The sequence below is a fragment of the Leishmania panamensis genome (assembly GCF_000755165.1).
Source record: "Leishmania panamensis strain MHOM/PA/94/PSC-1 chromosome 25 sequence".
NCBI lineage: Eukaryota > Euglenozoa > Kinetoplastea > Trypanosomatida > Trypanosomatidae > Leishmania > Leishmania panamensis.
In genome coordinates, this window is record NC_025871.1 from 574,594 (window position 1) to 602,485 (window position 27,892).

A 27,892-nucleotide genomic window follows, 5' to 3' on the forward strand; every position below is an offset into this window, starting at 1 on the left:
TCAGCAGGGCTCTCGCTTGATACGGGGAAAAAATAGCCCGGTCCTTGCCGCGTATGCCTTCCAATCAGCGTGACGACTCATCCGGATGTCCTTGCATACCATCGAGGGAAGAAATAAACCCGTCCAGATCGTCAGCAAGATCACCCACGAGCTCGTGTGACCCGACACGAAGGCAAACGACCCGTAGATCATTACCTCACCAAGGTAGTTGGGGTTCCGTGTGCGGGCAAAGAAGCCGTCCTTAATCAGACCTTTGCGCTCTCGCAGCACAAAGTACTTTTGGGTGTCTGCCCCCGTCATAATGACGAGGCCGACAGCGTACATCACTGTCGCGGCGCAGAGAGCGACGTTCGATCGCTCTGTGCCTCGCATTATGGCGTTGTAGGCAATAACCCAGTAAGGGCCAAGCACCGCTATGAAGGAAGTCATGGCTCCCCCGATGGTCACCATCGTCTCCCACCGTGGATCCGGGAAGACCAGGTGCTTCAGGTACCAGCAGAGCCCGTAGCTGCCGTGCAGGGCGGTGTAAGTCATCGCAGTCGCGGAGAAGTTTCCAGACCTCCACATCATACCACTGCAGACCAAAAGTGTCATGCATTTTTGAAAGTTGATGACGTGAGCAAACTTAATGCACCGTGGTCCACCAAGGAAGGCGATGGAGAGGTGGTCAAGTACATTCATCCATTTCCGCACACAGCGTTGAAACAGAGACCCCGGCGCGGGACTCCTCGGCTCCTTCGGTGCAGTGCCTGACTGAGGCCTAGCACAGTCTTGCGCGGACATGGCAAAAGCCTACCGTTCAAATCAATATCCCTAAGAAAATGACGAATAAAAAGAATCTGCGAAGAGCAGAAGCGCGAGGGTGTCCTTGTCAGATCCTCTGTGTGTTTTGGGGGGGATGGATCTAGCAGTGTCTGCAAGCGATTTCAGCAGGGCAGCGACAGAACTGTAAAATACAAATTCGCTACGTCTTGGCCGTTTGCGCAGGCCGGAAGGATACAAAACAATAAACAAGAGAGTAACAGTGAGGAGCGAGTGAGTTCAGCAGGGGTTTAACTGCGGTTGCCGTGCAACCGCGCGAAGATCGCGCACGACCCTCCAGACCAAAGGGCAGGAGCGCGATGCAGCGGCGGAGTATATGTACTCCCATCCAAAGCAGCAAATAGAAAAACAGAGAGTGCTTTGATCGCCTAGCTGTCTTGAGTAACGGAGAAAAAGATGTGGTGATAGAACACGATCCTCTTTGGTCTCTGTAGAAAAAATGACGGCGGAAAGTTGTACTCATGGCGACTCGAGTAAAGGCCTCAGCAGCACCTGCTGTTGCAACGCCTGCGTCCAGTGTGTGAATCGGCTATACAGCGCTACCAAAGCCGTCTTTGATGTGCCTGAGAAGAACATTCGTCATCTGCTCTCGATCGCTGATGTCGTTGAGCTCGTCGTGGAGGGCCTTTAAGCCGCTGCCACGCTCCATGAATGAGGACAGCGCATAGTCTTTCCCAATCCGGTGGTCCGTCACGCGATTCTGCGGGTAATTGTACGTTCGCATCCTGTCAGAGCGCTCCCCGCTGCTCCATTGGTTCTGCCAAGCTTTGTGCAGAGAGCTATTCTGCTCCTTCACACGCCGTGCCAGAATCTGCTGCGCTACCATCTGCAATGCAAGCTCTTTGTTTCCAAGAGCCGAGCGGCATTGGTGACACTTGACAGATATACCAGAGGGCTTGTGCGTAAGCACCACACAGTTGGAGCTGCTCTGCATGCCTTGTCCGCCGGGGCCAGAGCCGCGAACGAAGTCGATCTTGCAGTCGCTCTCGTGAACATCAACCGACACTGGATCCAGCACCGGCATCAGCGTGAAAACCGCGGTGGATGTCTGCATCTTCCCTGTGGCGTCCGTCACCGGTACACGCTGCACCTTGTGCACGCCGATCTCGTGGTGCATGTTTCGATAGACTCCCTCCCCACGAACCTGAAACTCGTTCGAGCTGCAGGCTTCACTGCCGTCGTCCATAGCCACTGGGCAAACCTCCCACTTGCAGAACTCCATCGCATACGTGCGGTACATTTCCGCCAGCTCTGCTGCAAACAGGCTCGCCTCTTCGCCACCAGCCTTCCCTTCAACGTTGATATTCCAAACGCTCGTTGCGGACCCTATCATATCATCAGACCCAATCCGGCGCTCCATCACCGCATTAATCTCACCCTCCAGCAAGCGGAGCTGGTCCGTGAGCGTGGCGATGTCCTCCTTGGTCATGTCGAGCATCTCATCATCTCCCTCACTGCGCGCGTCCTTGGACTGTAGCTGATCCCGCAGTGCCACATTCTCATCCAGCTGTCGAAGCAAAATACACACCTTCTCCGCGACATCGAGTTCGTCACGGTACTTGGTATTCCACCGCACAGAGTCAAACGCAGAGCCATCCGCGCAATTGACAAGGGCATTAGCTTTTGTGTCCCTCACAGATTCCTCGCACCACTTTTCCAGCTCAACCCGCTTCTCATGAAGGCGGATCAGGTACTCAGTAACGAGAGGGTGGTGAATGGAACCGATCAGCGCGCGTGTATTCTCCTTGAGAGCCCAGTCGCAATAGTTGGCTTTCACGGCAGACAGCTTTTTGACGCCGCCCTGTGTGCCGCCAGCTCCGAACAGCAACCGCGCCGTCCACCATAGCATTCACTCGGTGAAGCTCCAGACTGCGCAAGTCGAAGAGACGTGCTGTATGGCTGTATACCTAACAACACGAAGAAGAGAGCGATCAAGATGGAGAAAGTGTCACACACAAGGTTCCTCCAGGAAGAGAGATCGAAAGCATAACAGTGGAGCGCAAAAGGGTGTCCCTCAAAGTAAAGTGAAGCAGGACCGAGAAGGGAGCCATCCATGAGACCGTCTCTGGTGTCTGCCACTCTTGCGCTCGCTGTACACCGAACGCGCGAGCAGCGTGGGCCCTTAGTTTGGCTCACAAACGTTTCACACCCACGTGAAACCTATCTGTGTTTTAGTTTTTTCGTCACTTTTGTGGCTGTCATCTTGAAAGCGACAACAATGGGTATGGTACATCTCAAACTGAAAGTAGAAAAGAAGCACTGGCATCGCGAGAAGCAACCTGTACGCAGCAACTATGACACATCTATCGCCCGGCGCATACACTATGCACACATCCTCAACTTCCTGCGAACAGAAAAAAAAAGGTAGGCCAGAAGCTAGGAACATCTCGGAGCAGAAAAAAGGGGGGAAAGAAGTGTTGAACACGAGATCCGCTAGCATGCTGATCAGTTATTGTCAACAGAGTCCACAAACTCTTGGAACTGCTTGTATGTAATGTCCCCGTTTTCGTCCTCGACATTGTCGAAAAGTAGAGACACTAGTGTATCCTCGTCCTCTTTGCTCATATTAAAATGCAGCACAGTGTTGAGAGAGATGCGAAACATGTCGCGGTTGAGTCGAGAATTGGCGCTGTAATCACTCAACAAGCGAAATTGTTCTTGTACACTTCCCTTTCGCTGAATAAGCTTGAACTGTAGCACGTCACGGAGCTGCTTGCGTCGCAGCTTCTCTTCAGAAACGGTAGCGGTAGATTTCAGCTGATCATTCCTGGTCATGTTTACATTGCGGATCGACCGAGTTGTAAGCGAAGCCTCGTCCATCGACTCAGAAGAGACGTCCACAACTTGACGAAAGTCTTCATAGCTGATTATACCGTCGGTCCCGGGGGACAAGTTCTGCACAAGCAAAAGCGCCTCTTCATCAGTGATGTTACAGCTGCATGCACGCAGAAACTCCTTCACTTGAACATAGCCGAGCGTGCCCTGTGGTGCAAGCCCAAGAAAAGCCTCGCTTGAGCGTGTGAACTTGAGGTTCAGCTGCTGCTTCAGCAGCACCACAAGACATTTGATGCGGTCTTCAGTGACGTCCTTGTCAGTGCCATCGAGAATTCTCTGCGTTCCTGCGTCGAGGCCAGTGAGGAGAAATGGGCGCCGGTAAATTTCAATCACCTGACCTACCTGAAAATCATCAGCAGAAAACGGTACCGTGGTCCCATTCGGCATGTCCTTGCGGTGCGCTCCCTTTGCGAGAAATCGGCCGCCCAGCATGCCGGAATTTCGCTTTGGCTTCTCAAAGATCGCCAGCTCCTTGGTTTCACGATAAAACGAAATCACAAACTCTCTGCTTTCGTCACCGGCAACAATGGGCTTGGCAAGCTTCGCTGAAAAGCTCATCACACGACCAGATTCGCGCTGCGCCAACTCATGGTCGATTCTTGCCGGCTTGCCAACCAAAGAGAGCCAATTGCTTCGCGTTTCACGCTCGCTACCGAACCCGTTCGGCGGAGGCGGGTAGAAGACAGATGTCCGCTTTTCCAGTGTCCCAAAAGGAGCGATATCTACAGCGTCCTTGATGATTACCTGGTATTTCTCTCTGACATAATTGCGAGTGAAAGCGTCACTGTCGTACACATAAAACGGCTTCCCGTAAATCACATATGTCTCGCCGACTTGAATATCCTCGGGGCACAAGTAATCGTTTTTCATAAGCTTGCCGTATGTATGCTGCTGATACCTGCTCTGCGTCAAATCGGCGGATGGGTGTGGAATTCGCTGGCGGTGAATCAAGATCGGCCCTCCCCATCGGCCGCTGTTCTCTGGCCTACACTCGGCAATCTCAATAATGTTGTTTTCCAGATAGACTCTAATGACGCAGTAGTGTAAGTCACCGCTGATGTTGCCGCGATCATCCCAGAGCGCCATATATGTTAAATGCTCGTTGATCTTGTTCTTCAAGAACTCCTTTGTGATGGCAATATCCTCTGTAGAGTGCTTCGTGTAGATACCTGTTAGCTGCTGCTCGATGGCGCGCTTGCGGTCCATATCGTCCGAGGTCATCACTCGTTTCGTCGACCGCTCCGCTGAGGCAGCAGCTGTGCGGGTGAAAGAGTCCTGCGGAATGCTCAGCGCATCCGGAATGTCCTTTTCAAGAACCTCGCGAAAGTAACGGCGACTCCGTTTGTCCATATCGGTGATGTAGTACGTCTGGCCATAAATACTCACAGAATCGCCGACGCGAAAGTCACTAAGAAGAAAGATATCATTTGGATTTCGCATGTCTTTGGGAACCTGACGACGAGAGAGAATCTTCGACTCACCCAACCCGCTATTTTTCTGGGCAATTTCGGTGATGGAAAGACTGTCGTCCTTGACAAAAAAGCTGATGCACACCTTGCGCACACGTTCTTTCTCCGCACTGCTCTCTGACACATCTTCGGTAAAGTATCCCAGCATTCGAACAACAAAATTATCTAGATCCTCTTTCGTGAAATCTTCAGAGAACCACCCGTTCCATACAGCTTCTTCGTCCTCAGCAGCAGCCTCAGCGGCGGTGTGAAGCCTTTCGAATGGTTGGCCACTGTAGCAATATTTCGTATGAGGTGCGTAGTCTGTTTTTCTCTCGAGAAGTAAATTGTGGCTTTTTCTCAGCGTGCTTCGATTGATAGGATCATCGTGAAAATTAGCGCCAATCGCCAACGGCAAATTCTCACTCTGCGGAGCATGCGCATAGTGCTTCTCCGGTTGCGTTCGAGCAACACTGTTCTTCATGTTTCTTGTGTTACTTAGCTGTCAGAGATGAAAACCTACTACTTGATGACCTACAATTATTGGGGTGTGCAAGCATAAGTGTTCATGCTTGTATGTGTTCGCGTACAGATATACATTTGTGTGTTTACAAGAGAGAGCAATGGATCAAGTTTTTGCGAATTATTGCACCAAAAGCAAGAACAGCATGACGAGCAAAGGAAGAAAAAAAACACTGCGATCCCTTAGCGATGATGAGTTTCAACAATAATATATATACATATGCACCTCATTTTTTCCTTCGATGTTCCTCGCTCACTTTTCAGCATCACCACTCTGCCATACAGCATGGCCTCACCTCCACTCTACCACGGTCCCGCCGCAGGCCCATCGCGCAGCCCCGACCAGCCGCAGACACACGAGCCGCGGCAACGCGCCGACCCAGCCATCGCAGCACAGCCCCTGCCCCAGGCACCTCACACCACCACACCCCGCAAGCTGCCTCGCACATCCCCCGGGGCGGCTCGGGCACCCCCACCAGCAGGCAGCGAGGGCCAGGCGAGACACGCCCGGGTTGCACTGGCACCCCGCCCACCCCACGGATGGCACAAATGTGTGCACGGTCGTCGCCCGCCCCGACACAACGCCGTCCAGGACATGGCCGCCGGCATCCGCAGCGATACACCGCCCTGGCCTCCACGCGTCGAAGACACTGGGTCCTACCAGCACCCGGGGCGGCTCGCCATTGGCGGGGAGAGAAGCTGCCGGACTGCTCCGCAGAGAGGGCGCCGGGCTCTGCGATCCCACACACTGAAGCGTCCCACGTCATCCATGTTTCTGTAGATGATGCAGTGAAAGAAAAAAATTGAGGCACCACACTGATGGGAAAGCCACAGGAAGCCAACTTTTACTTCGTCTTTGGCATTGCGCTGCTTTCGACGAGAGATCAAGAAGGCTATGCCAAGTTGAAGATGAGTGCTGTAGGAAACGAGGAAAATGGTAGGGCACCATTAAAAGATAAGCACTAGTGACTTATCTGGGAAAAAAAAGAAAATGATGGCCCTGAAAAGATGAGCTGTGTAAGATGAGAAATGACTGGAATTAAGAATCTAACAAAACCAAGTCAATCTAACTCTATAGTAAGCCTTGAAAATGAATGAAAAAGGAATTCCACAGTTGTGATTTTACTCCAAAAGCAGTTACTAAGAGATCAACCCTTTACGCAGAGGTTGAAACGAAAGGAAATTCCAATGCAGCCACGCAGTCGTACTCGTGAGAAGAGTATTTGCGTCGCACAGCCTGAAGACGAGATGAGCCAGAGCATAAGCGCTGAGTGAACGGGAGAAGCTGCTCAGTAACTGGCTGAACCTCCTCAAATCTAATTCCGTGGGCAAATGGGTATACTTCGATCTCCCATAGACGTTGGAGTGGAATCGCGTCCTGTGACGTGTTGTGGCGAATCAAAAACGCTCCAAGAAGAAGAGCCCCTGCCGCAATACGTGACGGTAGGAACTGCAGGAGTGGATAGCAGTGGGCAGCACTCTCCAAAAACAGAAACGTGGCGTGACGCACTGTTGGCGACATGTGGCAGCTTTCCAAGAGTCGACAAGCTATTGGGTACGTCGTGGGAACAGTGAACTTGAACCGAAGGGCAGTCACAACGTCAAACTCCATGCCGATAACCTCCCTTGGGGTATATGTGTTAGCTGTCACAGCGACACAGTCATTCATCGTTGGCGGCCAGATTTCCTCGTGCTTAGCCGCAACTAAAACAGCTGTAATGCCCACCAGTTGTAGCTTGGTACGCGGAATATTGTAGAAAAAAAGAAATCTATCGATGATATCTACGGCCAGATAGAACGTTTCGGAATGAAGCTTGAACTCTGTGATAACATCAATCAGCCAATCTATCAAGATTTTCCGCATCCGATCAGTGATCTCTGACTGACGATCTATGTATAATCTCTCGCTGTAAACAACGCGCTCGACCTCCAAAAAGTACGCCAATATTTCAGACCCGTACTCCGACACAAAATGTCGTTCATTAGTTCGAGGTGTCGGGAGTTGAGCTCCAGTCTTGTGATAAGGCTCGCGAGCTAGATTGGTCTGGTTAGAGAGAGGAATCCGTCCTTGTACTGGGACCGCCATCATGACCACCGCGCTTCTATGATATCCAGTGTGCTGCATTATTGTGTACAATTACATTTGTGTTGAATAAAACAGAGGAGAGAAACGAGAAAAGCATGAGAGTAAATGGAATCATTTAAATATGTGAAATGGCTTTTGCAAGAACGTGGCTCACTGTTGTCACCATCCACCTCTCTACTACGGTCCTGATATTTGTTTTACTTATTTTCGCTATCGTTTCCTCAAACTTTGTAGACACAGTTCACGTACAGTAATTCAGCTGAATACGCTACCATCATCAAAAGAATTCCTTACGGTACAAAATGATCGTGCGTTACGCCAACCACTTAATCCCTTCCCAGATCCAGCGACCCTTACGAAAAAAGATTTTAACCCCCCAAAGCCCTAAAACCGAGGCTCGGCTACTCATATTCCCCTCTTCCGGAATAGGAAACGCCCCTTGGCGACGGCATCGCCGCCCGAAAAGCCCCCCGCGCATCCCCCGGGGCGGCCCGGGCACCCCCACCAGCAGGCAGCGAGGGACAGGCGAGACACGCCCGGGTTGCACTGGCACCCCGCCCACCCCACGGATGGCACAAACGTGTGCACGGTCGTCGCCCGCCCCGACACAACGCCGTCCAGGACATGGCCGCCGGCATCCGCAGCGATACACCGCCCTGGCCTCCACGCGTCGCTGACCCTGGGCCCTGCCAGCACCCGGGGCGGCTCGCCATTGGCGGGGAGGGGGGCTGCCGGACTGCCCCGCAGAGAGGGCGCCAGGCTCTGCGACGCCACGCCCCGCGGGGGCCGACACCAGCGAGCAAAACGAATAACATATATACGACAGATCGCAAAGAACATGGAAGCACGACCAAGCCAAGACAGGGGCGAGAAAGGGGTCCGTCACCTTAAGCGAAAGAACGGGAGAGAGAAAGGTAAAGAGACGGCGGAGCAAAGCGGAGTGCTGAAGCATTCCAACAAATGAAGGAAAAAGAGACTATAGACCCACACACACCCGAGCTCAGGCCCGTCTTCACGCGCAAGTTGTGGTCATATGAGGCTCTTTCACTCCTTCGCAGATGCCCCTGCCTTGTGCCATTGCCGCCCTTTTCACACACCGCGAAAGGCGCAACAAAAGCGGTCCGAGGAGAAACCCCGCAAAGAAGAACCGGGCGGAAAGGCACGTTACAGAGAGCCCAAGGGTGAAGAGGAGGGAAACAAAGAACTGACTGCTACGCGGCAGCGAGGGACATGCACGCGCGCGTGTTCGCACACGTGGGCTGGCAGGGGCGTTGGGGTCTGTGAAAGAAAGAGCAGAAAAAAGCGCAAGCCGAAAGAACAAAAGCTTTCCGTGGCAGCGCAGGGGGAACCGCAATTCAAAGAGGGAAACAAAAGAAACGAATTTCGCTTGCGCACATACATGCGATCACAGTTATATACCATGTGCCCATCCGTAGGCAGAGAGGTGATAGAGAAAAAGCAGCTCGACGCTGCGAACCTGGAGACGAACCACAATCTGTACCCGGTAGATTCACCTTGCGCATGCATCCGGCTGCATCCAAGCCCTCCGTGTTTGTGAGGTGCGGGTGGCGGTGGTGAAGCACAACGCGCGTGCGCATCAGTGGAACCAGCGCTTGGGTGATCCTAAGTTCATTAAAAGTATTGCTTCATACCCCCGTGGAAGCGGTTAGAAAAAGAGAGATACAGACAGGGAACAAGTGCCACGCAAGGCTTGTCAAAGAGCGGGGAGTGGAGTGCAGGGAAAAGAAAGGCACAGAGAAGGAAGGACAAACATGAGCAAAAAGTTGGGATACATTTAAAAACAAACAAGCAAAAAAAAAAAGAGAGAACAAACAGAACGAAAGACAGACGCGCAGAAAAAGAAAAGGCAGGGAAGAAGGAGGGGGCGCCGCGTTCTTCTTTTTGTGTGTGGGCAACGATAACCGCGCGCGGAGACTAGCCGCGCACTGGCCATGGTAGTGGTAATCGCACTGAACTGACAAAAGGGGACCAACACACAAAACGGGAAAGAGGAGGACAAGTGGCGGTGATGCAAAGCAGTGTCGGCGGTGGAAAATCCGAGGGGGTAATGAAAAACAAAACAAAAAAAGGAAAGGGAGGAAGCCAAAAGAGGGGCGGATATCAGACGAGAAGAGAGAAACAAGCCAAGGGGTGGGAAAGCAAGGATGGGGTGAGGGGCGGGGGATCCATTTGTAAGGAAGAGCAGACCATGCAAGAGAGGCCCTCACGTGCATTTGCCAGCTGAGGAAGACGAAGAAAAAAAGGAAAGGGGAGAGGAAGGATGAAGATATAAACACGCTCCTTGTACAGCCCCCGCCCTCTCTCCCGACCCTTCTCTTACCAGGGACCGGGGAAGCGCAAGGAAGGGGGAGGCAAACAAGGCCGTCTTCAGTGTGCGCTTTGATGGTTCCTCTTCTCCAAGTCACTGTTCCTCTTGGCGCTGTCGTGCTTATTGGGACTCGCGGACTCAGTCATCCGCAGGCTTGCCGTTGCACGATGCAGGTTCACCGAAGAACCCACTGCTGCCATTCCTTCTCGGCAGCCTCCTCGATCGCAGAGGACCATGTGGTGGCAGAAGAGGTGTATGATGGCAACAGCGTCGATGCCCGACGCACTGCCTCCTCGCGCGTCAGCGTCTCTCCTGTGAGAAGGTTCAGGTACAGAACAGCTGGCTTTTGAGTTGCCAAACGAGGGGGCACGCACGCCGCCGTGTCTTCTTCGGCACACGCGCCATCAGATGGCCACGCCAGCACCTCCACAATATCCAAACCCCCGAATACGTACGGACGAGAGGGGGTGAGGAGACCCAAGCGCACGTGCAGGTACAGATTACCGTTTCCGCTGCTTGCATCATCGCCAAACACACCGCTGCCCCGTGCGTTTGCCGGGCTATCATCAGCTACATGCATCCGCTTTCGCTGGCAGTAATGCGCTCGTGCCATGGACAACGGAGCCAGTCGAGGCAGCTTTGCGGAAAACGAGTCGAGCCCGACACGGTTCCACGCCAGCGACCGCCGCCGGAGCGTCAGAGGCTCAGGGAGAAGCTGGCTCAAAGTGTACTGAGGCACAAAGGAAGAGGCAGCGGACAGTACGTGATTTTGTGGCGCGGCTTCCCACGCACTGATCAGCGGACCGAGCAACGCCGCCATGCGCTGCGGCTGCACAACCACCCAATCGCCCACCTGGAGGTCGCAGTCGGCATCAAAGTTGGGCAGGTAGTCGTATATGTCGACCAATGAAAGGAATGGCGGAACTGCCGCCATTGCGTTGAGAAAAGGAAAACAGAATAAAGCAAGAGCAATTGAAAGGAAGAAAAACCAAGGGTGTTATAGGGCTATCTGGTAGGTGTTGAGTGGTGTGTGGGTATTTGTGGGTGTATTGCCATTGAAGCCAATAACAACAATATGGGTCGTCTGTGGGGTGTATTGATCAATCGCAACTCGCCGAGACGATCGCCTCAGGCACCGACATGCGCGCACACTCAGAGAGAGAATGTTCACACCTTCTGCTTCTTTACCCCCCCTCTTTCCCTGCCCGCACCACGGGGATAAAGTGCAGCAGAGAAAAGATGGGATTCACTTGTGTGATTTTAGTGGTGGAGCTCCTGCGCACCACTTCGCTGGCGAAAGAGCACGCGCGTGTGCAAAAATGGAAAAATGGTGGGAAAATGGGCGAAGGCAAAGAGCACCACAAACCGAAAAGACAACAATGAAGAAGGACAAGTGGAACCGAGTGGTCTGAGAAGAGATGACAAGAGACGTGGATTGTGAAGTGTTCGAGTGAGTCAACAACGGCGGGGCAGCGGGGGGAGAAAGGGTGAGGGGGGAAGAGATCAAAGCAAAATGGCAAAGACAACCGCACACGTAAAGAGAAAGGGAAATCAGTGAAGAGAGGAGCAAACGTGAACAGAATGAAAAGGAGATACGGGGGACAAGGAGAAGACAAGAGCGCAAAAGAAGAGACAAAATGGAGAGAAGAGGTACGAAGACGAGGGGGGGCAGATCACTGAAAAAGAGGGGAGGGAGGGAAGGGAGTACGAAGCACGACTAAAAAAAATGGATGAAACCGAACACGAGAGAAACAGAATGGTGTATGGAAGGAGAATCACTTGAGATGCACGAAGACACACACACACACACACACACAGCCGCCCGTGTCCGGCAGAGTCTTGTTGAGTGAGCGGCGTGGGGGGAGGGGAGGGGCCGCTGCCACTGCTCCGCCAAGCCGCCAGGTTACTCCCGACGCACCTGGAGAGGAGGGGGGAACGGGTGCACCTCTCACTGATCTATTAGCGTGCGAGCGGTGACGAGGAACGAGAACAAAAATGCAGGGGCTCTGTAGTGCTGGTTCGTGTCTAACAAATAATAAGGGCTTGTTCCACACACGCAGAATGTACGCGAGAGGCACCCTGCAAAATGGCCTCTTGCTGAGAGAGAAAGAATCACGTGTGTGAACGAAGCGAAGATAGGGCACAGCGTCGCACTTCTACGGGAAAGTGGTTCTCTTTATGCTCTTGACGTGGATCTTGACCCAAATCCAGAAAAAAAGCACACCGAAAGCTTCGAAGAAGATGCTCGCTACAAACAGGGAGGAGAGTTGGAGGAAGCAAGTGAAGCTCTAGAAAAGGGGCGACCCGGAGAAGAGAAAGTTGATGATTGCTTTCTGCATTCAGTTTTGCGTGTTCTTTTTTCGCTTGATGCCTCAACCTGGGCATGACGGTTGTGCGTGCGTGTGTGTGTGGCGCAAGCGTCGAGTCGTGAACGAGGGGGGAGAAAGGGGGAAAGAAGAGAACCATGGGTGGAGGTGATTATTTGGCGGCACATAATCTGGAATGCGCAGATAGCAGCCGTTGCTCACGAGCCTTCGCGCTCGATTGCAGCTATTTCTACGAAGCCTTCAGCACACGAGAGCCAAAGCACACGCAGTTGGTGTATCGATCGAGGCAACCGCTTGTTTCGAACTGTGGCTGTTAGCCCACGATGCAAAACCCAGTTGTTCATCGCGAAGCCACCGGTAAGCCTTTACAACTCTGCGCTTCACAGACCTTTCCCCAACCACCTCTACCCATGCTAGGCTGTTCTCTGTGTGTGGTATTCTTTTCCAGCTCTTTCGATAAAAGGTGTGGCAATCAAACTGGGGTTTGAAGGGGTGGGGCAACATGCGTATGTAACGAGATGCAAAATTCGCACAATAACAAAACGAATCCAAGAATTAAAAGGACGGGGGCAACTGGGAGAGACGAGAAAACACGAGATGCATGGGGCTTACTCTGCGAACTGGGAAAGGGGGCAAACAAAATGGGAACAGTAGCAAGCACCATCTTCTCGTCTGGGCCCGAAAGCAAATTGGGGCGCCGACCCCAATTTGCTGTGAAAAAGTGTTCAAGTTGCGCCCTGATAAGAACACAGCGGGGGGAGGGGTGCCAACGTCAAGCTTTTTGATATTGGCTTCGTCTTCCACTTGCTTGCTCTGGCACCTGGTTGGCACGATGAGTACACACGGAGCTCATGATACCATGCAATATCACTCATCACCACCACGCCACACAGTAATCGCTGCCTTCTCTTCACCCTCCCCCCTCCACTTTTTTCTTTGCCTCGGCACGACGGCAGTTCTTGGGATGCACGACTGCCTCTCGCTGGGGAGGAGAGGGGGGTGGGAAAGGAGGGTGTGCCTGCCCCCTCGTCCTGCTCCATAAACGCACAAACGGCAACGGTAGCCTTTGAGCCTCCAGCACTAAAAGGACGGCGAAGGGGATTCGCACATCCCAATGCGTGGGCCATGCGAAAACAACCGGGCGGAAAGGAAGGCGGCGGCGGGGAGAGAAGGGCGGCGTCGACAGATGATGGGGCGAAGAGGGGGTGTTCCTCTACAAAAGCATGTAGTGGGTGATGTAGATCGGCCCGCCGATGGTCAGCGCCACAGTGACCAGGACAGAAATCACCATAATTACCTTCTCTGCAGGCTCTAAGTCGCCAAATGCAATCTCCGGGCCCAGACGCTTGATGAAGCGATAGATCGGGTTGTGCTGCCTCACGGTGGCTGTTGGCACTTCGGTATAGTGCTTGGAAGCATCCGGTGGCGGGTACGGCCTCCGGTTGCGGTGGACAGTTGTGGCTGTGGTGTACATTTCCGAATTCCTCGCCCTTGAGCCACGGAGTGTCGCCTTCAATAGAATACAGGGCTGCAGAGAGCGTGAGAGGTTAGTCTTCTGAAGCTGCGCTTGAGGAATATGCTATGATGTTAGGACTGCGTAGCCAAAATTGGGCTGCTTTGGCCCCTTTTTCTATTCTGCTGAGATCCATAAAAGATCACTTGGGGTGCGGTGTGCGCGTGAAGGGGCAGCGGAAAGAGCAGAGGACTACGATGAAGACGAGTGAAGATGGATGACGGTACGCAGCAGTACATAATACGCACACAAACTATTAAAGCATTCGGGAAAGCCGTCAACCCCACGCCTGCCCTAAGAGACAGCGATTCTCGTGGAGCCGTTGGGCAGCAAACGTGTGCGGCACACCTTCACGATGGCAGTGGTTGGGGAGAGGAAAGCGCGAGGGGCACCGCGAAGAGGTCTTATGGCGGCAAACCCAGTGGGCTGGTACCCTCATCTTCCTTCACCTTGTGTTCTCGCGAAAGCGCTCCTCCCTACCGCTTCTCAAATAGGATTTTCTCTTTTCAGCATCACCACTCTGCCATACAGCATGGCCCACCTCCACTCTACCACGGTCCCGCCGCAGGCCCATCGCGCAGCCCCGACCAGCCGCAGACACACGAGCCGCGGCAACGCGCCGACCCAGCCATCACAGCACAGCCCCTGCCCCAGGCACCTCACAGCACCACACCCCGCAAGCTGCCTCGCACATCCCCCGGGGCGGCCCGGGCACCCCCACCAGCAGGCAGCGAGGGCCAGGCGAGACACGTCCGGGTTGCACCGGCCCCCACGCGTCGCTGGCCCTGGGCCCTGCCAGCGCTCGGGGCGGCTCGCCATGAGCGGGGAGGGAGCTGCCCGTCCCCCGGCGGTATAACGGGCCACGCCGACGTACAAGCGCCTTACAAATCCCGAAAAGAAACCGGTGTGGTCAGGGCGGCTGCCCCCATTCCGCTGAAAAAAAATCCTGCTGGAACATCCGGATGTGTAGGAACTGCGCCGCCCGAAGTGTCAAGCCGCTGACCCAGGGTTTCCTCAGCGCACCCGCCCTTCCGGTTGAAACGGCCGCCCCCCCAAAGATCCCTGAGGCGCCCGCCCGAGGCGCCAAACCCACCGCCCAGCTCTATGATCCCTGCGTTTTTCTCTGTAAAATTCACCCCCGGGAATGCGAAAAGAAAAGCTGCACCTGTCTTCATAAAGGCGGCCTCGGATTTATTTGCCTTTGCGACAGCCAAAACGGAAGCGGCGAAAGAAGCCCACACGTGCCCCCGCGTGTTCAATGCCAAAGGTGGGGTGTGTCAGGCCTGCCCGCCGGGTTCCAAAGCCCGGGGCCGCCTGGAAAGAAATGGGGGCGCGCGCCCTCTCGGCCGTGGTGGCGAAAGGAAGCGCTTGGCGTGAGTAGGTGGAGCTATGGTGCGCGTTGTTTTTTTTTCCGGAATGAAGAAATCACTGTTTGTCGCGCTTGGTGTTTCGGGGGCTAGGTTGCCTATCCGGGGTGATTTCAAGTTGTGCGTCTGCACCCTGTCATTTGCAAAACTTCAGTTTGTGAGCCCGTGTGCACCTGCTGTGGTGGGGTGGATGGCGTCTCCAAAAACTCATGTTTCATTTTCTTCAAATTATCACGAAAAATCTAGCAATGTATTTGGCGGATGGGGGGATATTTGTTGACGCCATCCGAGCGCGGCGTTTCTGTGCCATCGCTCAGTGTGTATCCCGTCGTGTTTTTTTAAAGGGGGGCTGTGGCGAAAACCGTCCTCGTAAAAAAGGGTGCTGTGTCTCCGCGGTGGGGGGGGGGGGGCGCCCCCACGCCGCCTTCCCAAGAACCCCCTTTTATCAGCGTGAAACTCCCTTTTGCCACTCGAAATCCCTGTTCTTCCTTGCGCAATGAATTGGGCGCAGTGCCGGCGACTGGGAATGGTCCTCTGCGAAAAACCGCCGCTGCCAGGTGCCCTGCCCGCAACGGGCGTGCTCGCTGCCGTTTGCCGCGCCGCTGGAAAATGCCGCCCGGGGATCGGCCGCTTTGCATTTCTTAAGGGTTTGGAAATGCGAACGGCGCAGCTCCGTAGGTTTTTTCATATCCAGGCGGTCGCGGTTTCATTTTGGAAAGGGGGTGGCCTGATTCGGAAAAAAATCCTGGCGGCGCGCTTGGGGTGGGGGTTTCGCGCGGTTTGGGCGCGCATCCTTCGCCCCGGTTTTTCCTGGAAAAGAATCCGAGCGCGACACCGCCCTCGGGGTGGAAAACCGAAAGTGTTCCATGACCTTTTTATTATGCTCGGCTTTGTAGGTGTTTGGTGGTGTCTTGGAAGCGTGCTGTTCTGCTCGTTTTTTTTCCGTTCCGGGGGGGTCTTTGGGGCGGGCTTCTCCGCCCCTCTTCCCCCCGGGCACGCCCTGGCGGTGGCCCCCTGCGCCCCCAGGCTGGCCGTGCGGGGCCTTCCAAAAGGCTGGCCGCAGCTCTTCCTTCGGTGACGCCAGGCGGGGGGGGGTCCGCGCAGGGGCTGGCGCGCTGGTCAGGTGTGGGGGGGGGGGGGTGCGCGGCGCGGTAGGGGGGGGCGGCCTGGCCTCCACGGAGGGGCGCGGCGCCTTCCCCGGAAACGTGCGTCCCGGGGAGGAGGGGGAATAGGGGTGCAGGGGCGTGGGTCTGTGAAGAGAGCCTGGGCGCCGCACGCACGCCATCGCCCCCCAAGTTTCTCATCACGTGCTTTTTCCTTGCCGCGCGAAGGCGTTGAATAGCGGGGTGGGGGGGACGGGGGGTTTCTTCTGCTCAACGCGCGCGTACACACGCACATAACCAGTTAGTGATAACATAGAAAAAGGAAAGAACATCCAGGTGTCCGGTATTTGGCGCACCCTGCGCGATGTTCGTGTAAACAGACAGGCGTACACACACACACGCACACCTGGCAAGACACACCTGCACATATAGGGGGGAGGGAGGGCATAGAAGGAGTTTCCATCAGCGGGAATGAGGGAAGGGGGGAAGAGGGAGGAGAGAAGTTCGACCTCAGTGAGCAAAAAGCATGAAGTGGAGGACTATTAGGGGAAAGGAACAGGAAGAAAAAGTAGTAGCAACGAAACGGGAACGCGATGGCAGTGCACTTCATCGAGACCACACACACATATATATTAGTTGCAGACTTAGCAGGGAGATTGGCACGCCTGGGTGTATGTGTGTCCGCGGTGTTGTGGACCTTTCTCTACACGAGAGCAGTACACCAAGACTTGGCAAGCGAATCATGGTGAGCAGCGTGTACGCCGAGTAGGGTGGAGGAATACCTGCTCGATACCATGTGCCTGTATCTCACGACTGTTGAAGGCATACAAGGATGGGAGGAGGGGTGAAGTCGAAGACACTGTCATATGCAAACGCGTATATATATATATATGCATAGTGTCGTGAGAAACGAGATGCCATCCGCGTGTATGCGTGCAATTCTACGGGTTTGTGTACATGCTGACAGTGGGAAGAGGAGCGGTGGGAAGAGGCGCCTCGAGCCCACATGTATAGTGTATAACTAGACGGAGAGAAAAGAGAGAGGTGAGGTTACTGGTATCAGCAGAAACCCACTTGAATCAAAAGAGTCGTGCAGGCTCGCAGAGTTGGGTACGGCTTGCGTATGGCGGGGAGTCAGTGCGGGTTAGGGTGGTGACGCGCAGGGCGGGGGAGGAGGGAGAGAAAGAGAGTAAGGATCTCGCGCGCTTTCCCTCACCTTGCGTGTTCGTAAATACATAGGTATGTGCAGATGACAGCAGATGCTCCGCAATCGACAGTAGCAGAAAAGCTTCTGGCGCGAGAACAAAGAGGCCATCACGTACGACACACACACGCATGGTGCCCAAGACTGGAGAGGGGTACTGGTGCACCAGTAGACACCACCACAATTTTGCGTGTGCGGCATCTACCCCCCTCACATAATCAGCTCGAACTCTGCGTTGCGCTGCTTCTTGCCCTTGCCCAAGTTGTCGCTGCGGTAGGTGCGGAAGACGCTGGTGCCATCCTTGGTCTGGTACACCGTGGTGAGGCTCGTCAGTGTGCCGGCGTCGAACGAGGTCACGTTCTTGAATACCGCGTTGTTCTTGTTAAGGCGCACGATATTGACGTGGACGTTCTTACTAGACACCTTGCTCTGCGTGTGAAGTGCGATGACATACTTCTTCGGCACGTTGTTGCCAGTGCTGTTCATGCGACGCGGAATGACGAGGTACTTGTGACCCTTTGTGAACTTATAGAAGAGGGAGACGGAGCGGGATTGCTGGAAGAGGTATTCGGTACTCGGCTCCTCCGGGTTCACGCTGGAGTTTGCCACCACCTTCTGCTGCGAGCCGTTGATGTCACCCTTAGAAATGCTCAACATAACGGCAGCGTACTTCTTGTCCGGGTCGCTGGCCGGCAGGCCGCGGCGGTCCTTCTGATGCAGCGAGATGTACGCCGGAAACACCGACGTCTTGTTCACAATGATCTCCAGCGCCGTGTCGCACACAAGGTCCTCAAAGTTGCCGGGAACACGGTAGTCGTACCATGAGTGGAACCAGTTGCCGCGGCGGAGGCATACAGAGCCGCTATCGAAGAACATCGACACATCTCGCCACTCCATCCAGAAGGTGCCATCCGCTTTCTTCTGAGGACGGCAAGCGAGTTTGATGAGCGGGTAGTGGTTCCACAGGGGACTGTCATCGCCCCAGTCCCCGGTCCACTCCACCTGCGACCCCCACGGGTTGCGGATCTTCAGCATGCACAGATGATGCAGCGGGAAGTGTTTCACGTCCAGCACTGAGTACGCGTGGCCAGTGCTCAGACCGGCTTTCTCAAACAGGGCCTGCACCTCGTTCGCCGAGAGCTGCTTGCCGCCCATTTTCAGATTGCCGTTACCTGGAGTGGCAATACAGATCAGGTACTTCTTCTCGTTCCACCGATGGAGGGAGTCAAAGAGCCTCCTCCGTGCCTCGGTGTCCGTCTGTGATGTCTTCCATGCGTCACCGAAGTCGTAGGCCGGGAAGCCGGTGAGGTCCTCGAGGGCTTGCCACGGGTATCCAGCCACGATCGCCTGGTACGAACCGAAGGCCTTCGCGTAGGCCTTCTCTGCGAAGGATACCCACAGCTCGTTCGGATGGTTGCGGTTGCGCGCGAACACCGGCAAAAGCTGCACGCTGGGCAAGTACGCGTCCACGATGATAGTGCGCCACCACCCGCTGATGTTGAGGTTCACACGCCACGCACCGTACTTTTGCTCCTGATTGCGGATGTAGCACCAGTGGTGGTTCTTAAAGATTCCCTTGATAGCAGCATCGTACTCGGCCAGCGCCGCCACCGCGCAGAGGTAGTAGCAGTCACCGAGCTGACCCTGGGCAATGTCCTTAGGCGAGATGTCACTGAAGAGCCGAATCTTTGAGTGCCACTCCTTCGGCAGGAAGTCCTCGGGGCGACGCCACGCAATCGTCTCCGGCCGCTTCAGGCACGCATCTGGTTCCGAGTCGATGCCAGGGCGGATCAGCGACCGCGAGGTGGGCGGGAAGGACGTGTCAAGGTACATATTGCCCTCCGTTCGTGCCACCTTCAGGAGTTGATTTTGGTTTTTGACCTTCGGGTTCTTCTCGCGCAGCTTGCGCATCTTGGCTAGGTCGGCGCTGACCTGCGCCGCCGCCTTCTGATGAAGCTTCTGTCTGTCCACCTCGGTGAAGGCGATGCCGGAGAACTTCACGTTGAAGTCGTTCGTCTTCTTCACCTTCACCATGGCCTTAGTCTCGAGCGGGAACACCGACACGGTGGCGGTGCAGGCGCCGTAGTCGTTCTTGGTCACGAGGTGCGTGTCACTTAGCGCGATGACCTTCGAGCCATCGCCGAAGTTGACTGTCACCTTCATCTGGTAGTCCTGCGTGTCGTTGTAAAAGTACCAGGTACCGCCCTTAACGATCTTGAAGAGGTTGCCATTGTCGAAGCACGGTGTGGATTTGCCGGAGACACGCGGCCTGCTGAGCTTGTACTCTGGCGTTGGATAACAGCAGCCGCAGCAAGCGTTGCCCATCTTCCGGTCTTGTCCTGTATATTGGCCTCCCTCTGCATGTGACGTGCCTCTCTTTCACTCCTTTGCTGAACAGAAACCTCGACCGCGCAGTGGTCGGAACGTATGGTGAGTCTACGCTGCGGTGAGATCAATGGGTCGCAGGGAGCGGCAGACGCGCGCTCCACACGCGCTAGCAGAGGCAAATCCGAAGCGCGAAGAACGTCGGAGGAAAGGAGGGATAGAGGGGAGGAAGGTGCAGGTCTGACGACGTATTATGTGGGTGAGTGATGATGCGGTGGAAAGGCGTGAGGGAGAGAAAGTGGTAGACCAGCTTGAGAGGGAGTGCAATGGCAAGTGAAAAGAGAAAAAAAACGGTTCCAAAGACATACACACACAAATACTTCGGGGGGAGGGGGAGAAGGGAAACGGGCGACGATGCCTGCACGCCCATGTGTACACGTGCGTCTTGAAGGGGGTCCGAGGGCAGGGGTTGGGAGGGATGGAGGAGGAGGATCAAAGGAGAGGTACGTACACATGCACGCACGCCGCCAGCATGGAGAGAGTAACCACATCTGCGCAGGGTGCAAAGGTGCATCCATGTTCTCTCCAATCGCTGTCAATGCCTTACGAAGAGGATGTCGTAGACTTCAATCACGATTTCATTCTGCGGATGTGGGTGTGTGGCGCACCTGTCCCACATGTACACGTCTGCGCCTGCGTAAACACGTCACCATAATCGGAGCTGGAGGCGAGGGAGAGAGGGGGGAGGGAAGCCTGTAGAAAGCGGGGAAGAGGATGAAAAAGAGAAAGGGAGTGCACTCGCTCGCATCACTGTCTCGATGCACCGTCCTCCCTTCCTGTCCCCTCACCATCTCCCCTCCTCTACAGCACTTCCTCCGTCAGCGCAAGGGCTAGGCGGAGAGACCGCGAGGTGTCTTGGTGCACCACCAGCTGCTGGAAGCAGGCACACGTGTCAAGCGGGCGCTCTGCCATGCACGTCAGACGCACCATGCTCTCTTGCACCTCACGCGTTTCTGCCCGCACGAACTGCTTTGCGAAGGCTGTCGACCACGTCGCCATGCTCACCGTGACGGCGCGCATCTGCAGACTGGTTGCCTGATGCTGCTGGGATTCCGCAGCAGGGGAGCTAAGGGCGTGTACGGTGGAAGTCACCTCCGGATCTGTCGAAAAACCCAAGAGGTACTGAAGTCCCACCGCAGTGCACACGCTGACCTCGATCTCGCCGAGGTGGTGAAGGGCATTGGCAAAGAGCCCGCGAAGAACCTCGGTGATCATGGCCTCTGACCCAGCTGTTGACTGTTGCGCTGCAGCACCTTCGCCGAAGGCGCCACGACTACTGAGGAAGAGGGCCGACGCTGCCTCCACGTCTTTGGTGAGGGCTGTGCACTTGTCTCGAACGTATCGGTGGAGGGCGCGGATGCGCGGGGTGGCCGGAATGGCGCGATTTGGTGCCTCTGGGGTAGAGGATGACTTTGGTGAGCTCCACTCGGCCTTGTCGCGAGGGCGGCCGCGTCCATTGGGTCGATGGGCTCCGTCGTCCCCGAGAACACAGCGGTGACACAGCATACGGTGCAGCGCGTTGGCGATAGAGGCGTTGCTCACCTCTAGCAGCAACTCCACTGTTGGTATGGCAGCGAGCCAGGTAAGCACCTTGGTGGCTTGCTCGAGTGGTTGAAAGAGGCCCTGGATGATGTCATCGCGAGAGCGAGGGACCGCCCGACGCCACAGAGACCACCACACATGCGCCGAGCCCTTACCATCACTGATTTCCCCTTCTCCCTGCTGGTGTTGCATGCGCTCTGACAGGTAGTAGTTGTCGCTGAGAGACGGTGACGATGATTCGAGCGACGGCGAGGTAGTCGATTCCGCCCCGGCCGAAGCGACGAAGTCGCGAGGACTGTGCCACTGCACAAAGTCGGGAAAGCGCACGATGCGGCCCTCGTGCGCCTTGTTGACGTGTAGAAAAAGACACATGTCGTTGTATAGCGCGTCCGTCTGCAGCCACTCAATACTGGCGCTCTCCACGGCAGCTGCGTCGAGGGAGTTGAGCTCTATTGCGCGTTGCATCACCTCGTCCGTCGTGGTCGGCGGTTGCGGCAGGGGTGGAGGGACGCACAGCACCTCACCATTCGTTATGAGATGTCGGGCAGGCCTCGTGGCCAGCGAGGTATCGGGCCTATCCTCTTCCACTTTTGTGTTCATCGTGGGCGCAGTCGGCGAACTGTTGTCCCCCGATGGGCGCAGGAGTGCCTCTTGCGCATAGCGCAGCAGCTGCAGCTTCTGCATAAGCAGTGGTCGACGAAGGTCGACGGGCGGGTCCTCTGGAGGCATGGCCAGACAGTTCAAAAGGCGCTGCCAGCTTTTCTCCTCCTGCCCATGCGGGGCATCTGACAAAAGCCGATGAAGGGCATCGAGGCACCGTCTCCAGAGCGTCCGCACATCTGTCGGGGGCAGCGCCTGCGTCACACAGACGAAGGCGAAGCGGGCGAAAAAGGAGTCGGGGAAGTAACTGCGGCGCAGGTCCGTCTGATGTTCTGCGCCACCTTCGCGTCGTTGCCTGTGCAGCGCGCTCGCCTCGCTGGAGCAGGATTGCTGGTGTGCCTCCCACTCCCCCCAGAGACTGCGCAGGTGACGCGCCACCACTGCTTCACCTCGCTTGCTACTCAGGGCCTCGAGAGTGGCCTCCGCAGGCTGTCGAGCGCCGGGGTCGCTGTCTCCGTACGCACTTGCGTCATCGTCGTCTTCCGATGCTAGGGGCGCGGCAAAGAGCTGGATGAGGGACTCTTGCAGAGTCACTGTGGCACCTGGCCACTCCAGAATACGGGCCGCCATGTCGCGCAGCTCCGCCTCGCTGCAGCGGCCGCCTCTACGCTCGTCCGTATCACGTTCGCTTTCCTCGGCGGTTCCGTCGCTGTCATTGGCTCCGTCTTCGGACTGCTGCGCTTCATGGGTGACAGCACCTCGCCCACCACGACCATTGTTAGCGTCGTGTGCAGACGTTCTGCGCACCGCGGTCGCGCTCGTGAGAGACTCCAGATAGCCCTTCGCCAATACCTCTGCGAGGTGCCCACTCACACCATGCTGGATGTCCTTGTCATCGCGCACCACCGCCTGGACCGTAATGGAGCACTTACGCTGTGCTGCCTGCGCCGCCGTGACGCTGCTGAAGAATAGCGCGGTAGGGGAGGGGGTCCCGGGTGTTGCTCTGGCGAGTGCATACTGAAAAGGGTCGAGGTGACTGGGCCGTCCGGCAGCCTCGTGTGTCTCGATATCGTGCAGCTGGTTCCACTGGAAGTGGAACTGCACGTGCTTCAGCGGAGGGACAGGGGTACCAAAGTCGTGGGTGAAGCCGCCGCACAGGAGCCTGGCGTACTCGTTTTCGCGGCGCAGCACGTTCTCCCAGGTGAGGGAGAATGACGTAGCGGAGAGCGGAGCACCCTCGCTGTCTGTAGCCTGAGAGTCGTCCAAAGACAGTCCATATGGGTGAAACTTCCACGGCACCGGCAGGACGTATTTCTTCCACAGGGACACGCAGATTCCGTCGAAATCGTCGCTGCGGATGCGACTGTGCTGCCCCACGTGCAGCTGGAAGAGGTCGATGTAGTCGGAGAGGGACTGGCAGTGCACCGGAATGCGGCCGAAGGCGTCTGCAAGGAACCGTGTGGTGAAGCTGCGCTGATGCAAGAGCGTCCACTCGGCGGCACTGATCGCCGGAGACGACGCTGGCATTGGTGGCAGCGCGGCACAGGCCGGCAGCGGCGGAGCGAAACCAACAAAGGTTTGCTTGTATGAATCCCCAGCGGGGGCGAAGCACGGCGCACATCCGTCTGGGTAGAAGAAGGGAGAGGGCAGGAGACTCGCCGTCGCGGCCGGTTGCCGATGTGAAGGCGGTGCGCAACCAGGTGCTGCAGCGCGGCTGGGCTCTGGGCACAGCCGAAGGACACCACCATTGACCCGGTTCTTTTGCTGAAGCAGCGCCTGCCGCACTCCTGTGGAGAGTAGCGACAGCAAATAACTGGTTTCGCTCTCCCGGTACGACGCGCTCACCATGACCTTCCGTATGAGGAAGAAGAGTGGAGTGCAGTACTGCTGCGTGATGGGGTGGTCCGCGTCGCGAACGTGCACCTCCACGACAATCGACGAGTCCCCGTCAAGCGATAGGGGTGCCGTCACGTAGAGGGGGATAGTCCTGCCAAACACTTTTGATGCAGTAGGAGGACTGGCCGCGTCGTTATCCATCAAGAGAGGCGCGGGCGACGACGAGGCAGAAGCTGCGGCACCACTCTCAATGTCTGCTTCATTCTTCTCGTCCGCGGGTACGTCGCCGCCCGTCGCCGCTAATGCAGGGGTCACAAGAAAAGACTGCAGAAGAGGCTCTCGGTCCAACAAGTCTGCCAGGTATTGTTCAATGGCCTTGACGTGCTCCTCAAAGCTGTTGGCGCAGCTGAAGTCCTCAATAAGGAGCGGAATTTCCTCTTGTGGCGCTTCGCACGGCGACTCACTGCGCACGTGCATCATTTCCATGGCTGATGTGCCACGGGTTGTGCTGCTGTTTTAGGCGGATGGTGGTGGTACAGAGGATGACACGGGTGGGGGACGGCGAAGGGTGGGGGCTGAGGAGCTGAGACAGGCCGCGAACGTCGGCTACTGTGACGGACGTAGAGGGAAGGAGGGAGGGAGGGAGGGGGGGGGAAACACACCTCTACGCAGGCTGCAAGGCAACGCGGATTGGTATGTTTGACCCACGACGGGTGCGTCGACAGCAAACGGGGGTCGGGTGGGGCGGGCTGTGTGTGTGCGTGTGTGTACAAAGAGTCAGAAAGGAGAGAGTGGTGGGAGTACGCACGAGGTCGATGTTGTTGACGAAGAGGGTGCCCGAGGCGAGAGAAAGGAGGAGATGGAGGCGGCGTCCATTGAGTCCATCAGCCCGTGTACCCCCCCTTCCCCCTCCACTAACCTTATCTGAACCGCCAATCCCGCTTGCCATAATCCCAACAGCAGCATCCACCAAGACGCTGTCCAGAAGCTGAGGCACACTGCCATGTTAATTGCCACCTTCACATTCCTCTGCTTCCCGCTCTAGCATGAAACGACAAGGGGATAGGCAGAGCTGTGTGCACATCAAGCTGTGCTGCTGCGCGAATCCCCCTTTCACCGAGTACCCGTGTGAGGTGCTCGTTGATGGGTTTTAAAAGAAGAATGATGGCTACAAGGGGGAAGGGGAAGGAGAGCGTAGGGTGTATACAGCACCCAGGCGCACGCCCTCACATGCTCAAGCCCATCTCTGTACACACTCGCCCTCTCCTTCTTCCCGTTCCCTCCTCTCCCTGTCAGTCATCGAAGAGGGTTGGCTGATTGGTGTAAGGATAGGAAATAGGGGTTCTTACGCGTCCGTGTAGCCGCAATAGAGAAACACAGCGACGAAGAAGCCCACGCCGTCTTCAGATGTGTCATCGTACGCATCGAGTGGCCGAGGCATGAAACGCAGCAACAACAGCGGATCCGTCGCTGGAGACGACGATGGCGGCCCTTCTGCCGCAGCTACTCGCTCCTTGGCCATCTGCACATCCATAATCTCGTCTCGCAAGAGGCAAAAGCACGTCGAAGTGGGGCCGTGACACTCGTCGGCATCCTGCTGAGAACCGTAGCTACGAACAGCGGAGAGGTCGCACAGCGCCCGGTGGGCCGCTGTCTTGGCACGGGCGAGACGCACAGAGGGGTAGGTGCGGAGGAAGTGCAAAACGTTTGCTTCATTCTCCTCCAGCGTGGTGGTGCAGGTGCTGTACACGAGTACTCCAGGCGACGTTGGCGAGCCGCGGATATGACGGATGCAGGAGTCGAACAGCTTGCGCTGGTAGTCAGCTGACCGTTGGATGGAGGCAGCGGACTGCATGTGGGGCATTAGCTTTGGCCGCAGACCCATGCCCGTGCACGGCGGGTCTAGTAGGACCGCATCGAAGGTGTCCGTGTGTGATGCGATGCCGCCGCTGCTGCTTCCAGCTGCCTCGGTGAGTTTGCGCTTGAGGAACTTGTTCGTGTCGACACAGTGAGACTTCAGCACGCGCGTTACGTATGGAACATCGGCTGCGAAGTGGCGGTGAAGGAGGCTCATCAGCTGCTCTTGGCGAGGTCGGCTACGCTCGCAGCAGACCACCTGAAACGGCTCTATGTGGAGTGGAGGAGGGGTTGCTGTCTCTGCCATCGCCGTCCTCTCCTGCTCGGCGCGCTCCCGCAGCAATGACAGCAGCAGACTCGTCTTGCCCCCCGGCGCGGCGCAGGCGTCGAGAAGAGTGCAGAATGTGGGCGAGTGGCCCTGGGCCGCGTTGTTGCTGTGCGTCCACGCACGACAGAGGGAGACTGGCGAGAGATGGTCTACCAGGAGTGCCACCGGCACCATGCTAGAGTAGTTTTGCAGGAAGAACACATCTTCTGCCTCTTTACCTCCCTTCTCTACGCCTTGTGGTTGTGGTTGGAGTATTGGTGTGCCGCTGTGCTCATGGCTGTCTTCCGTGTCCTTCGTGATTCCGAGCAGAGCACGCAGAGTGGTGCGAGAGGGTTGCCCCTGTGGTGTCCACTCCGTCCGCAGTGCGGTGCCATGTGCCGACCGGCTCATGATACACTTCCACTCCATGCACATCACACCACTGCCGATGCACACGAGAAAGGTAGAGCGGCCAGCCAGCCTATTGACCTGCTGGTGCTCGTCTTGGTAATCGAAGTCCGTACTGAGGGGCTCAAACTGCGCGGCCGGGAGTGTGGCCCCGGTGGGGAGCGCGCAGGTGAGATAACGCGGCGCTTCTGCATTTTCATTCAGCTCCCCGTCTGTTGTGCCTGCAACACGCTTGACGTAGAAGGCCACGACCGCGCGCTCTCCGGCGTGGAAAGGGCGGATGGCTGTCACGATACCCGGCGCATAGAGGTCGCTTCTCCGCAGCACTGCCTCTGCCGCCCCCGCATCTACCACCACCACGAGGGGTCTTCTACTCGGCTGCTTACGACTCGTTTCTGAGTCTGATGTGCCTGTCATCGAAGAGGAGATGCTTGAGGTGTGAATGGGTGGCCACGGTGTGAGATGCCCTGCCTGCGGCTTCACGCACAAGCAATACGGCAGACCAATGGAAACGAGGCGCGATGGAGGTGCGAAGCGGGAGGCCAAAGTCGCTGCAGCTGGAGTGGTGGTGGTTACCGCCGGCGCCGAGAGCGGGAGTGCTTCAAGACGATCAGTGAGCTGGGCCTCGATGCGATTGCCGACACACCGCAGGTTTGTTGTGATGGGTGGAACGGCGTACAGCACCTCGTGCGATATGGATGCGTCTCTCCAGCATGGCTGCGCACCGGAGATGGATTTGGTGGAGGCGGATGCGCCAGAGCAGAGGCCAAGCGGACCCCAGACGGTCCGCCGCAGATGCTCTGTTGTGGATGGCGAGGAGTACTGGTAAACGTACCGCGCGTAGGCATCCAGGCTGATCATGATGATATGTAAGGGGGAGGTTGCTTCCTGCCCTTCCCTTTTCCCTCTCCTCGACAGTATCACGCCAGGGCCCCGCTGGGGCTCCGGTGAGGAGGTGGTGTGCGCCCTGCAGTGTGTTTGTGGTAAGGCGGTAGGGGAATGGGAGAGGGAATCGTATAAGCGAAGATGCGGGGGGGGGGGGAAGGTAGAGAGCGAACAGTGTGTGTGTATGTGTGTGTGTGTGGGCAAGGGTGCAACGAGGGGTGGGAGGTGTCACACGGCAGCTGGTAAGAATGACTGCCTCTTGCAGAAAACCAACCCCAAACCGCTTCTTCTCTGAAGATGGTTGGCGCAGTAGTGGGCCAAGGCGGCGCGGCATGTGCGGCGCATGAGCGATGAGCCGGGATGAGGCGAGGGGGTATAGCAGCGTCCATGCTGATGTGTGCTTGACGGACTCCATCCAAACAGCCTTTTTAGAAAGTATCCGAAGCGTCGCACGGTAGATCCAGTAAAGCACAGCTGAGGCACGTCTACACTCATGTCGGCTGACAGGGACAACGT

General features: G+C 56.3%; 8 protein-coding genes across 8 annotated transcripts, besides 3 other annotated features; all 8 read right to left on the reverse strand.

Moving 5' to 3' along the window:
- LPMP_251490 (hypothetical protein) lies at nt 1-783 on the reverse strand (the record flags this gene model as incomplete). The annotated part of the gene is made up of 1 exon (XM_010701417.1): nt 1-783. One exon carries the CDS (start codon nt 781-783, stop codon nt 1-3), a length of 783 nt encoding a protein of 260 aa, XP_010699719.1.
- A 568-nt stretch (nt 784-1,351) lies between these two features.
- On the reverse strand, nt 1,352-2,671 carry LPMP_251500 (peptide chain release factor-like protein; the record flags this gene model as incomplete). The annotated part of the gene is made up of 1 exon (XM_010701418.1): nt 1,352-2,671. The coding sequence occupies one exon, from the start codon at nt 2,669-2,671 to the stop codon at nt 1,352-1,354; it is 1,320 nt and encodes a 439-aa protein (XP_010699720.1).
- Nucleotides 2,672-3,267: 596 nt separating this feature from the next.
- On the reverse strand, nt 3,268-5,589 carry CARP4 (cAMP response protein, putative; the record flags this gene model as incomplete). Its single annotated transcript, XM_010701419.1, has 1 exon — nt 3,268-5,589. One exon carries the CDS (start codon nt 5,587-5,589, stop codon nt 3,268-3,270), a length of 2,322 nt encoding a protein of 773 aa, XP_010699721.1.
- Nucleotides 5,590-5,884: 295 nt separating this feature from the next.
- Nucleotides 5,885-6,383: a repeat region.
- A 400-nt stretch (nt 6,384-6,783) lies between these two features.
- On the reverse strand, nt 6,784-7,752 carry CYCA (cyclin; the record flags this gene model as incomplete). The annotated part of the gene is made up of 1 exon (XM_010701420.1): nt 6,784-7,752. One exon carries the CDS (start codon nt 7,750-7,752, stop codon nt 6,784-6,786), a length of 969 nt encoding a protein of 322 aa, XP_010699722.1.
- A 433-nt stretch (nt 7,753-8,185) lies between these two features.
- Nucleotides 8,186-8,496: a repeat region.
- A 1,721-nt stretch (nt 8,497-10,217) lies between these two features.
- LPMP_251530 (hypothetical protein) lies at nt 10,218-10,976 on the reverse strand (the record flags this gene model as incomplete). Its single annotated transcript, XM_010701421.1, has 1 exon — nt 10,218-10,976. The coding sequence occupies one exon, from the start codon at nt 10,974-10,976 to the stop codon at nt 10,218-10,220; it is 759 nt and encodes a 252-aa protein (XP_010699723.1).
- A 3,402-nt stretch (nt 10,977-14,378) lies between these two features.
- Nucleotides 14,379-14,654: a repeat region.
- A 3,112-nt stretch (nt 14,655-17,766) lies between these two features.
- On the reverse strand, nt 17,767-19,881 carry LPMP_251540 (calpain family cysteine protease-like protein; the record flags this gene model as incomplete). Its single annotated transcript, XM_010701422.1, has 1 exon — nt 17,767-19,881. The coding sequence occupies one exon, from the start codon at nt 19,879-19,881 to the stop codon at nt 17,767-17,769; it is 2,115 nt and encodes a 704-aa protein (XP_010699724.1).
- Nucleotides 19,882-20,742: 861 nt separating this feature from the next.
- On the reverse strand, nt 20,743-24,405 carry LPMP_251550 (hypothetical protein; the record flags this gene model as incomplete). The annotated part of the gene is made up of 1 exon (XM_010701423.1): nt 20,743-24,405. One exon carries the CDS (start codon nt 24,403-24,405, stop codon nt 20,743-20,745), a length of 3,663 nt encoding a protein of 1,220 aa, XP_010699725.1.
- An 859-nt stretch (nt 24,406-25,264) lies between these two features.
- Nucleotides 25,265-27,352, reverse strand: LPMP_251560 (RNA methyltransferase, putative; the record flags this gene model as incomplete). Its single annotated transcript, XM_010701424.1, has 1 exon — nt 25,265-27,352. The coding sequence occupies one exon, from the start codon at nt 27,350-27,352 to the stop codon at nt 25,265-25,267; it is 2,088 nt and encodes a 695-aa protein (XP_010699726.1).
- Nucleotides 27,353-27,892: the final 540 nt, after the last annotated feature.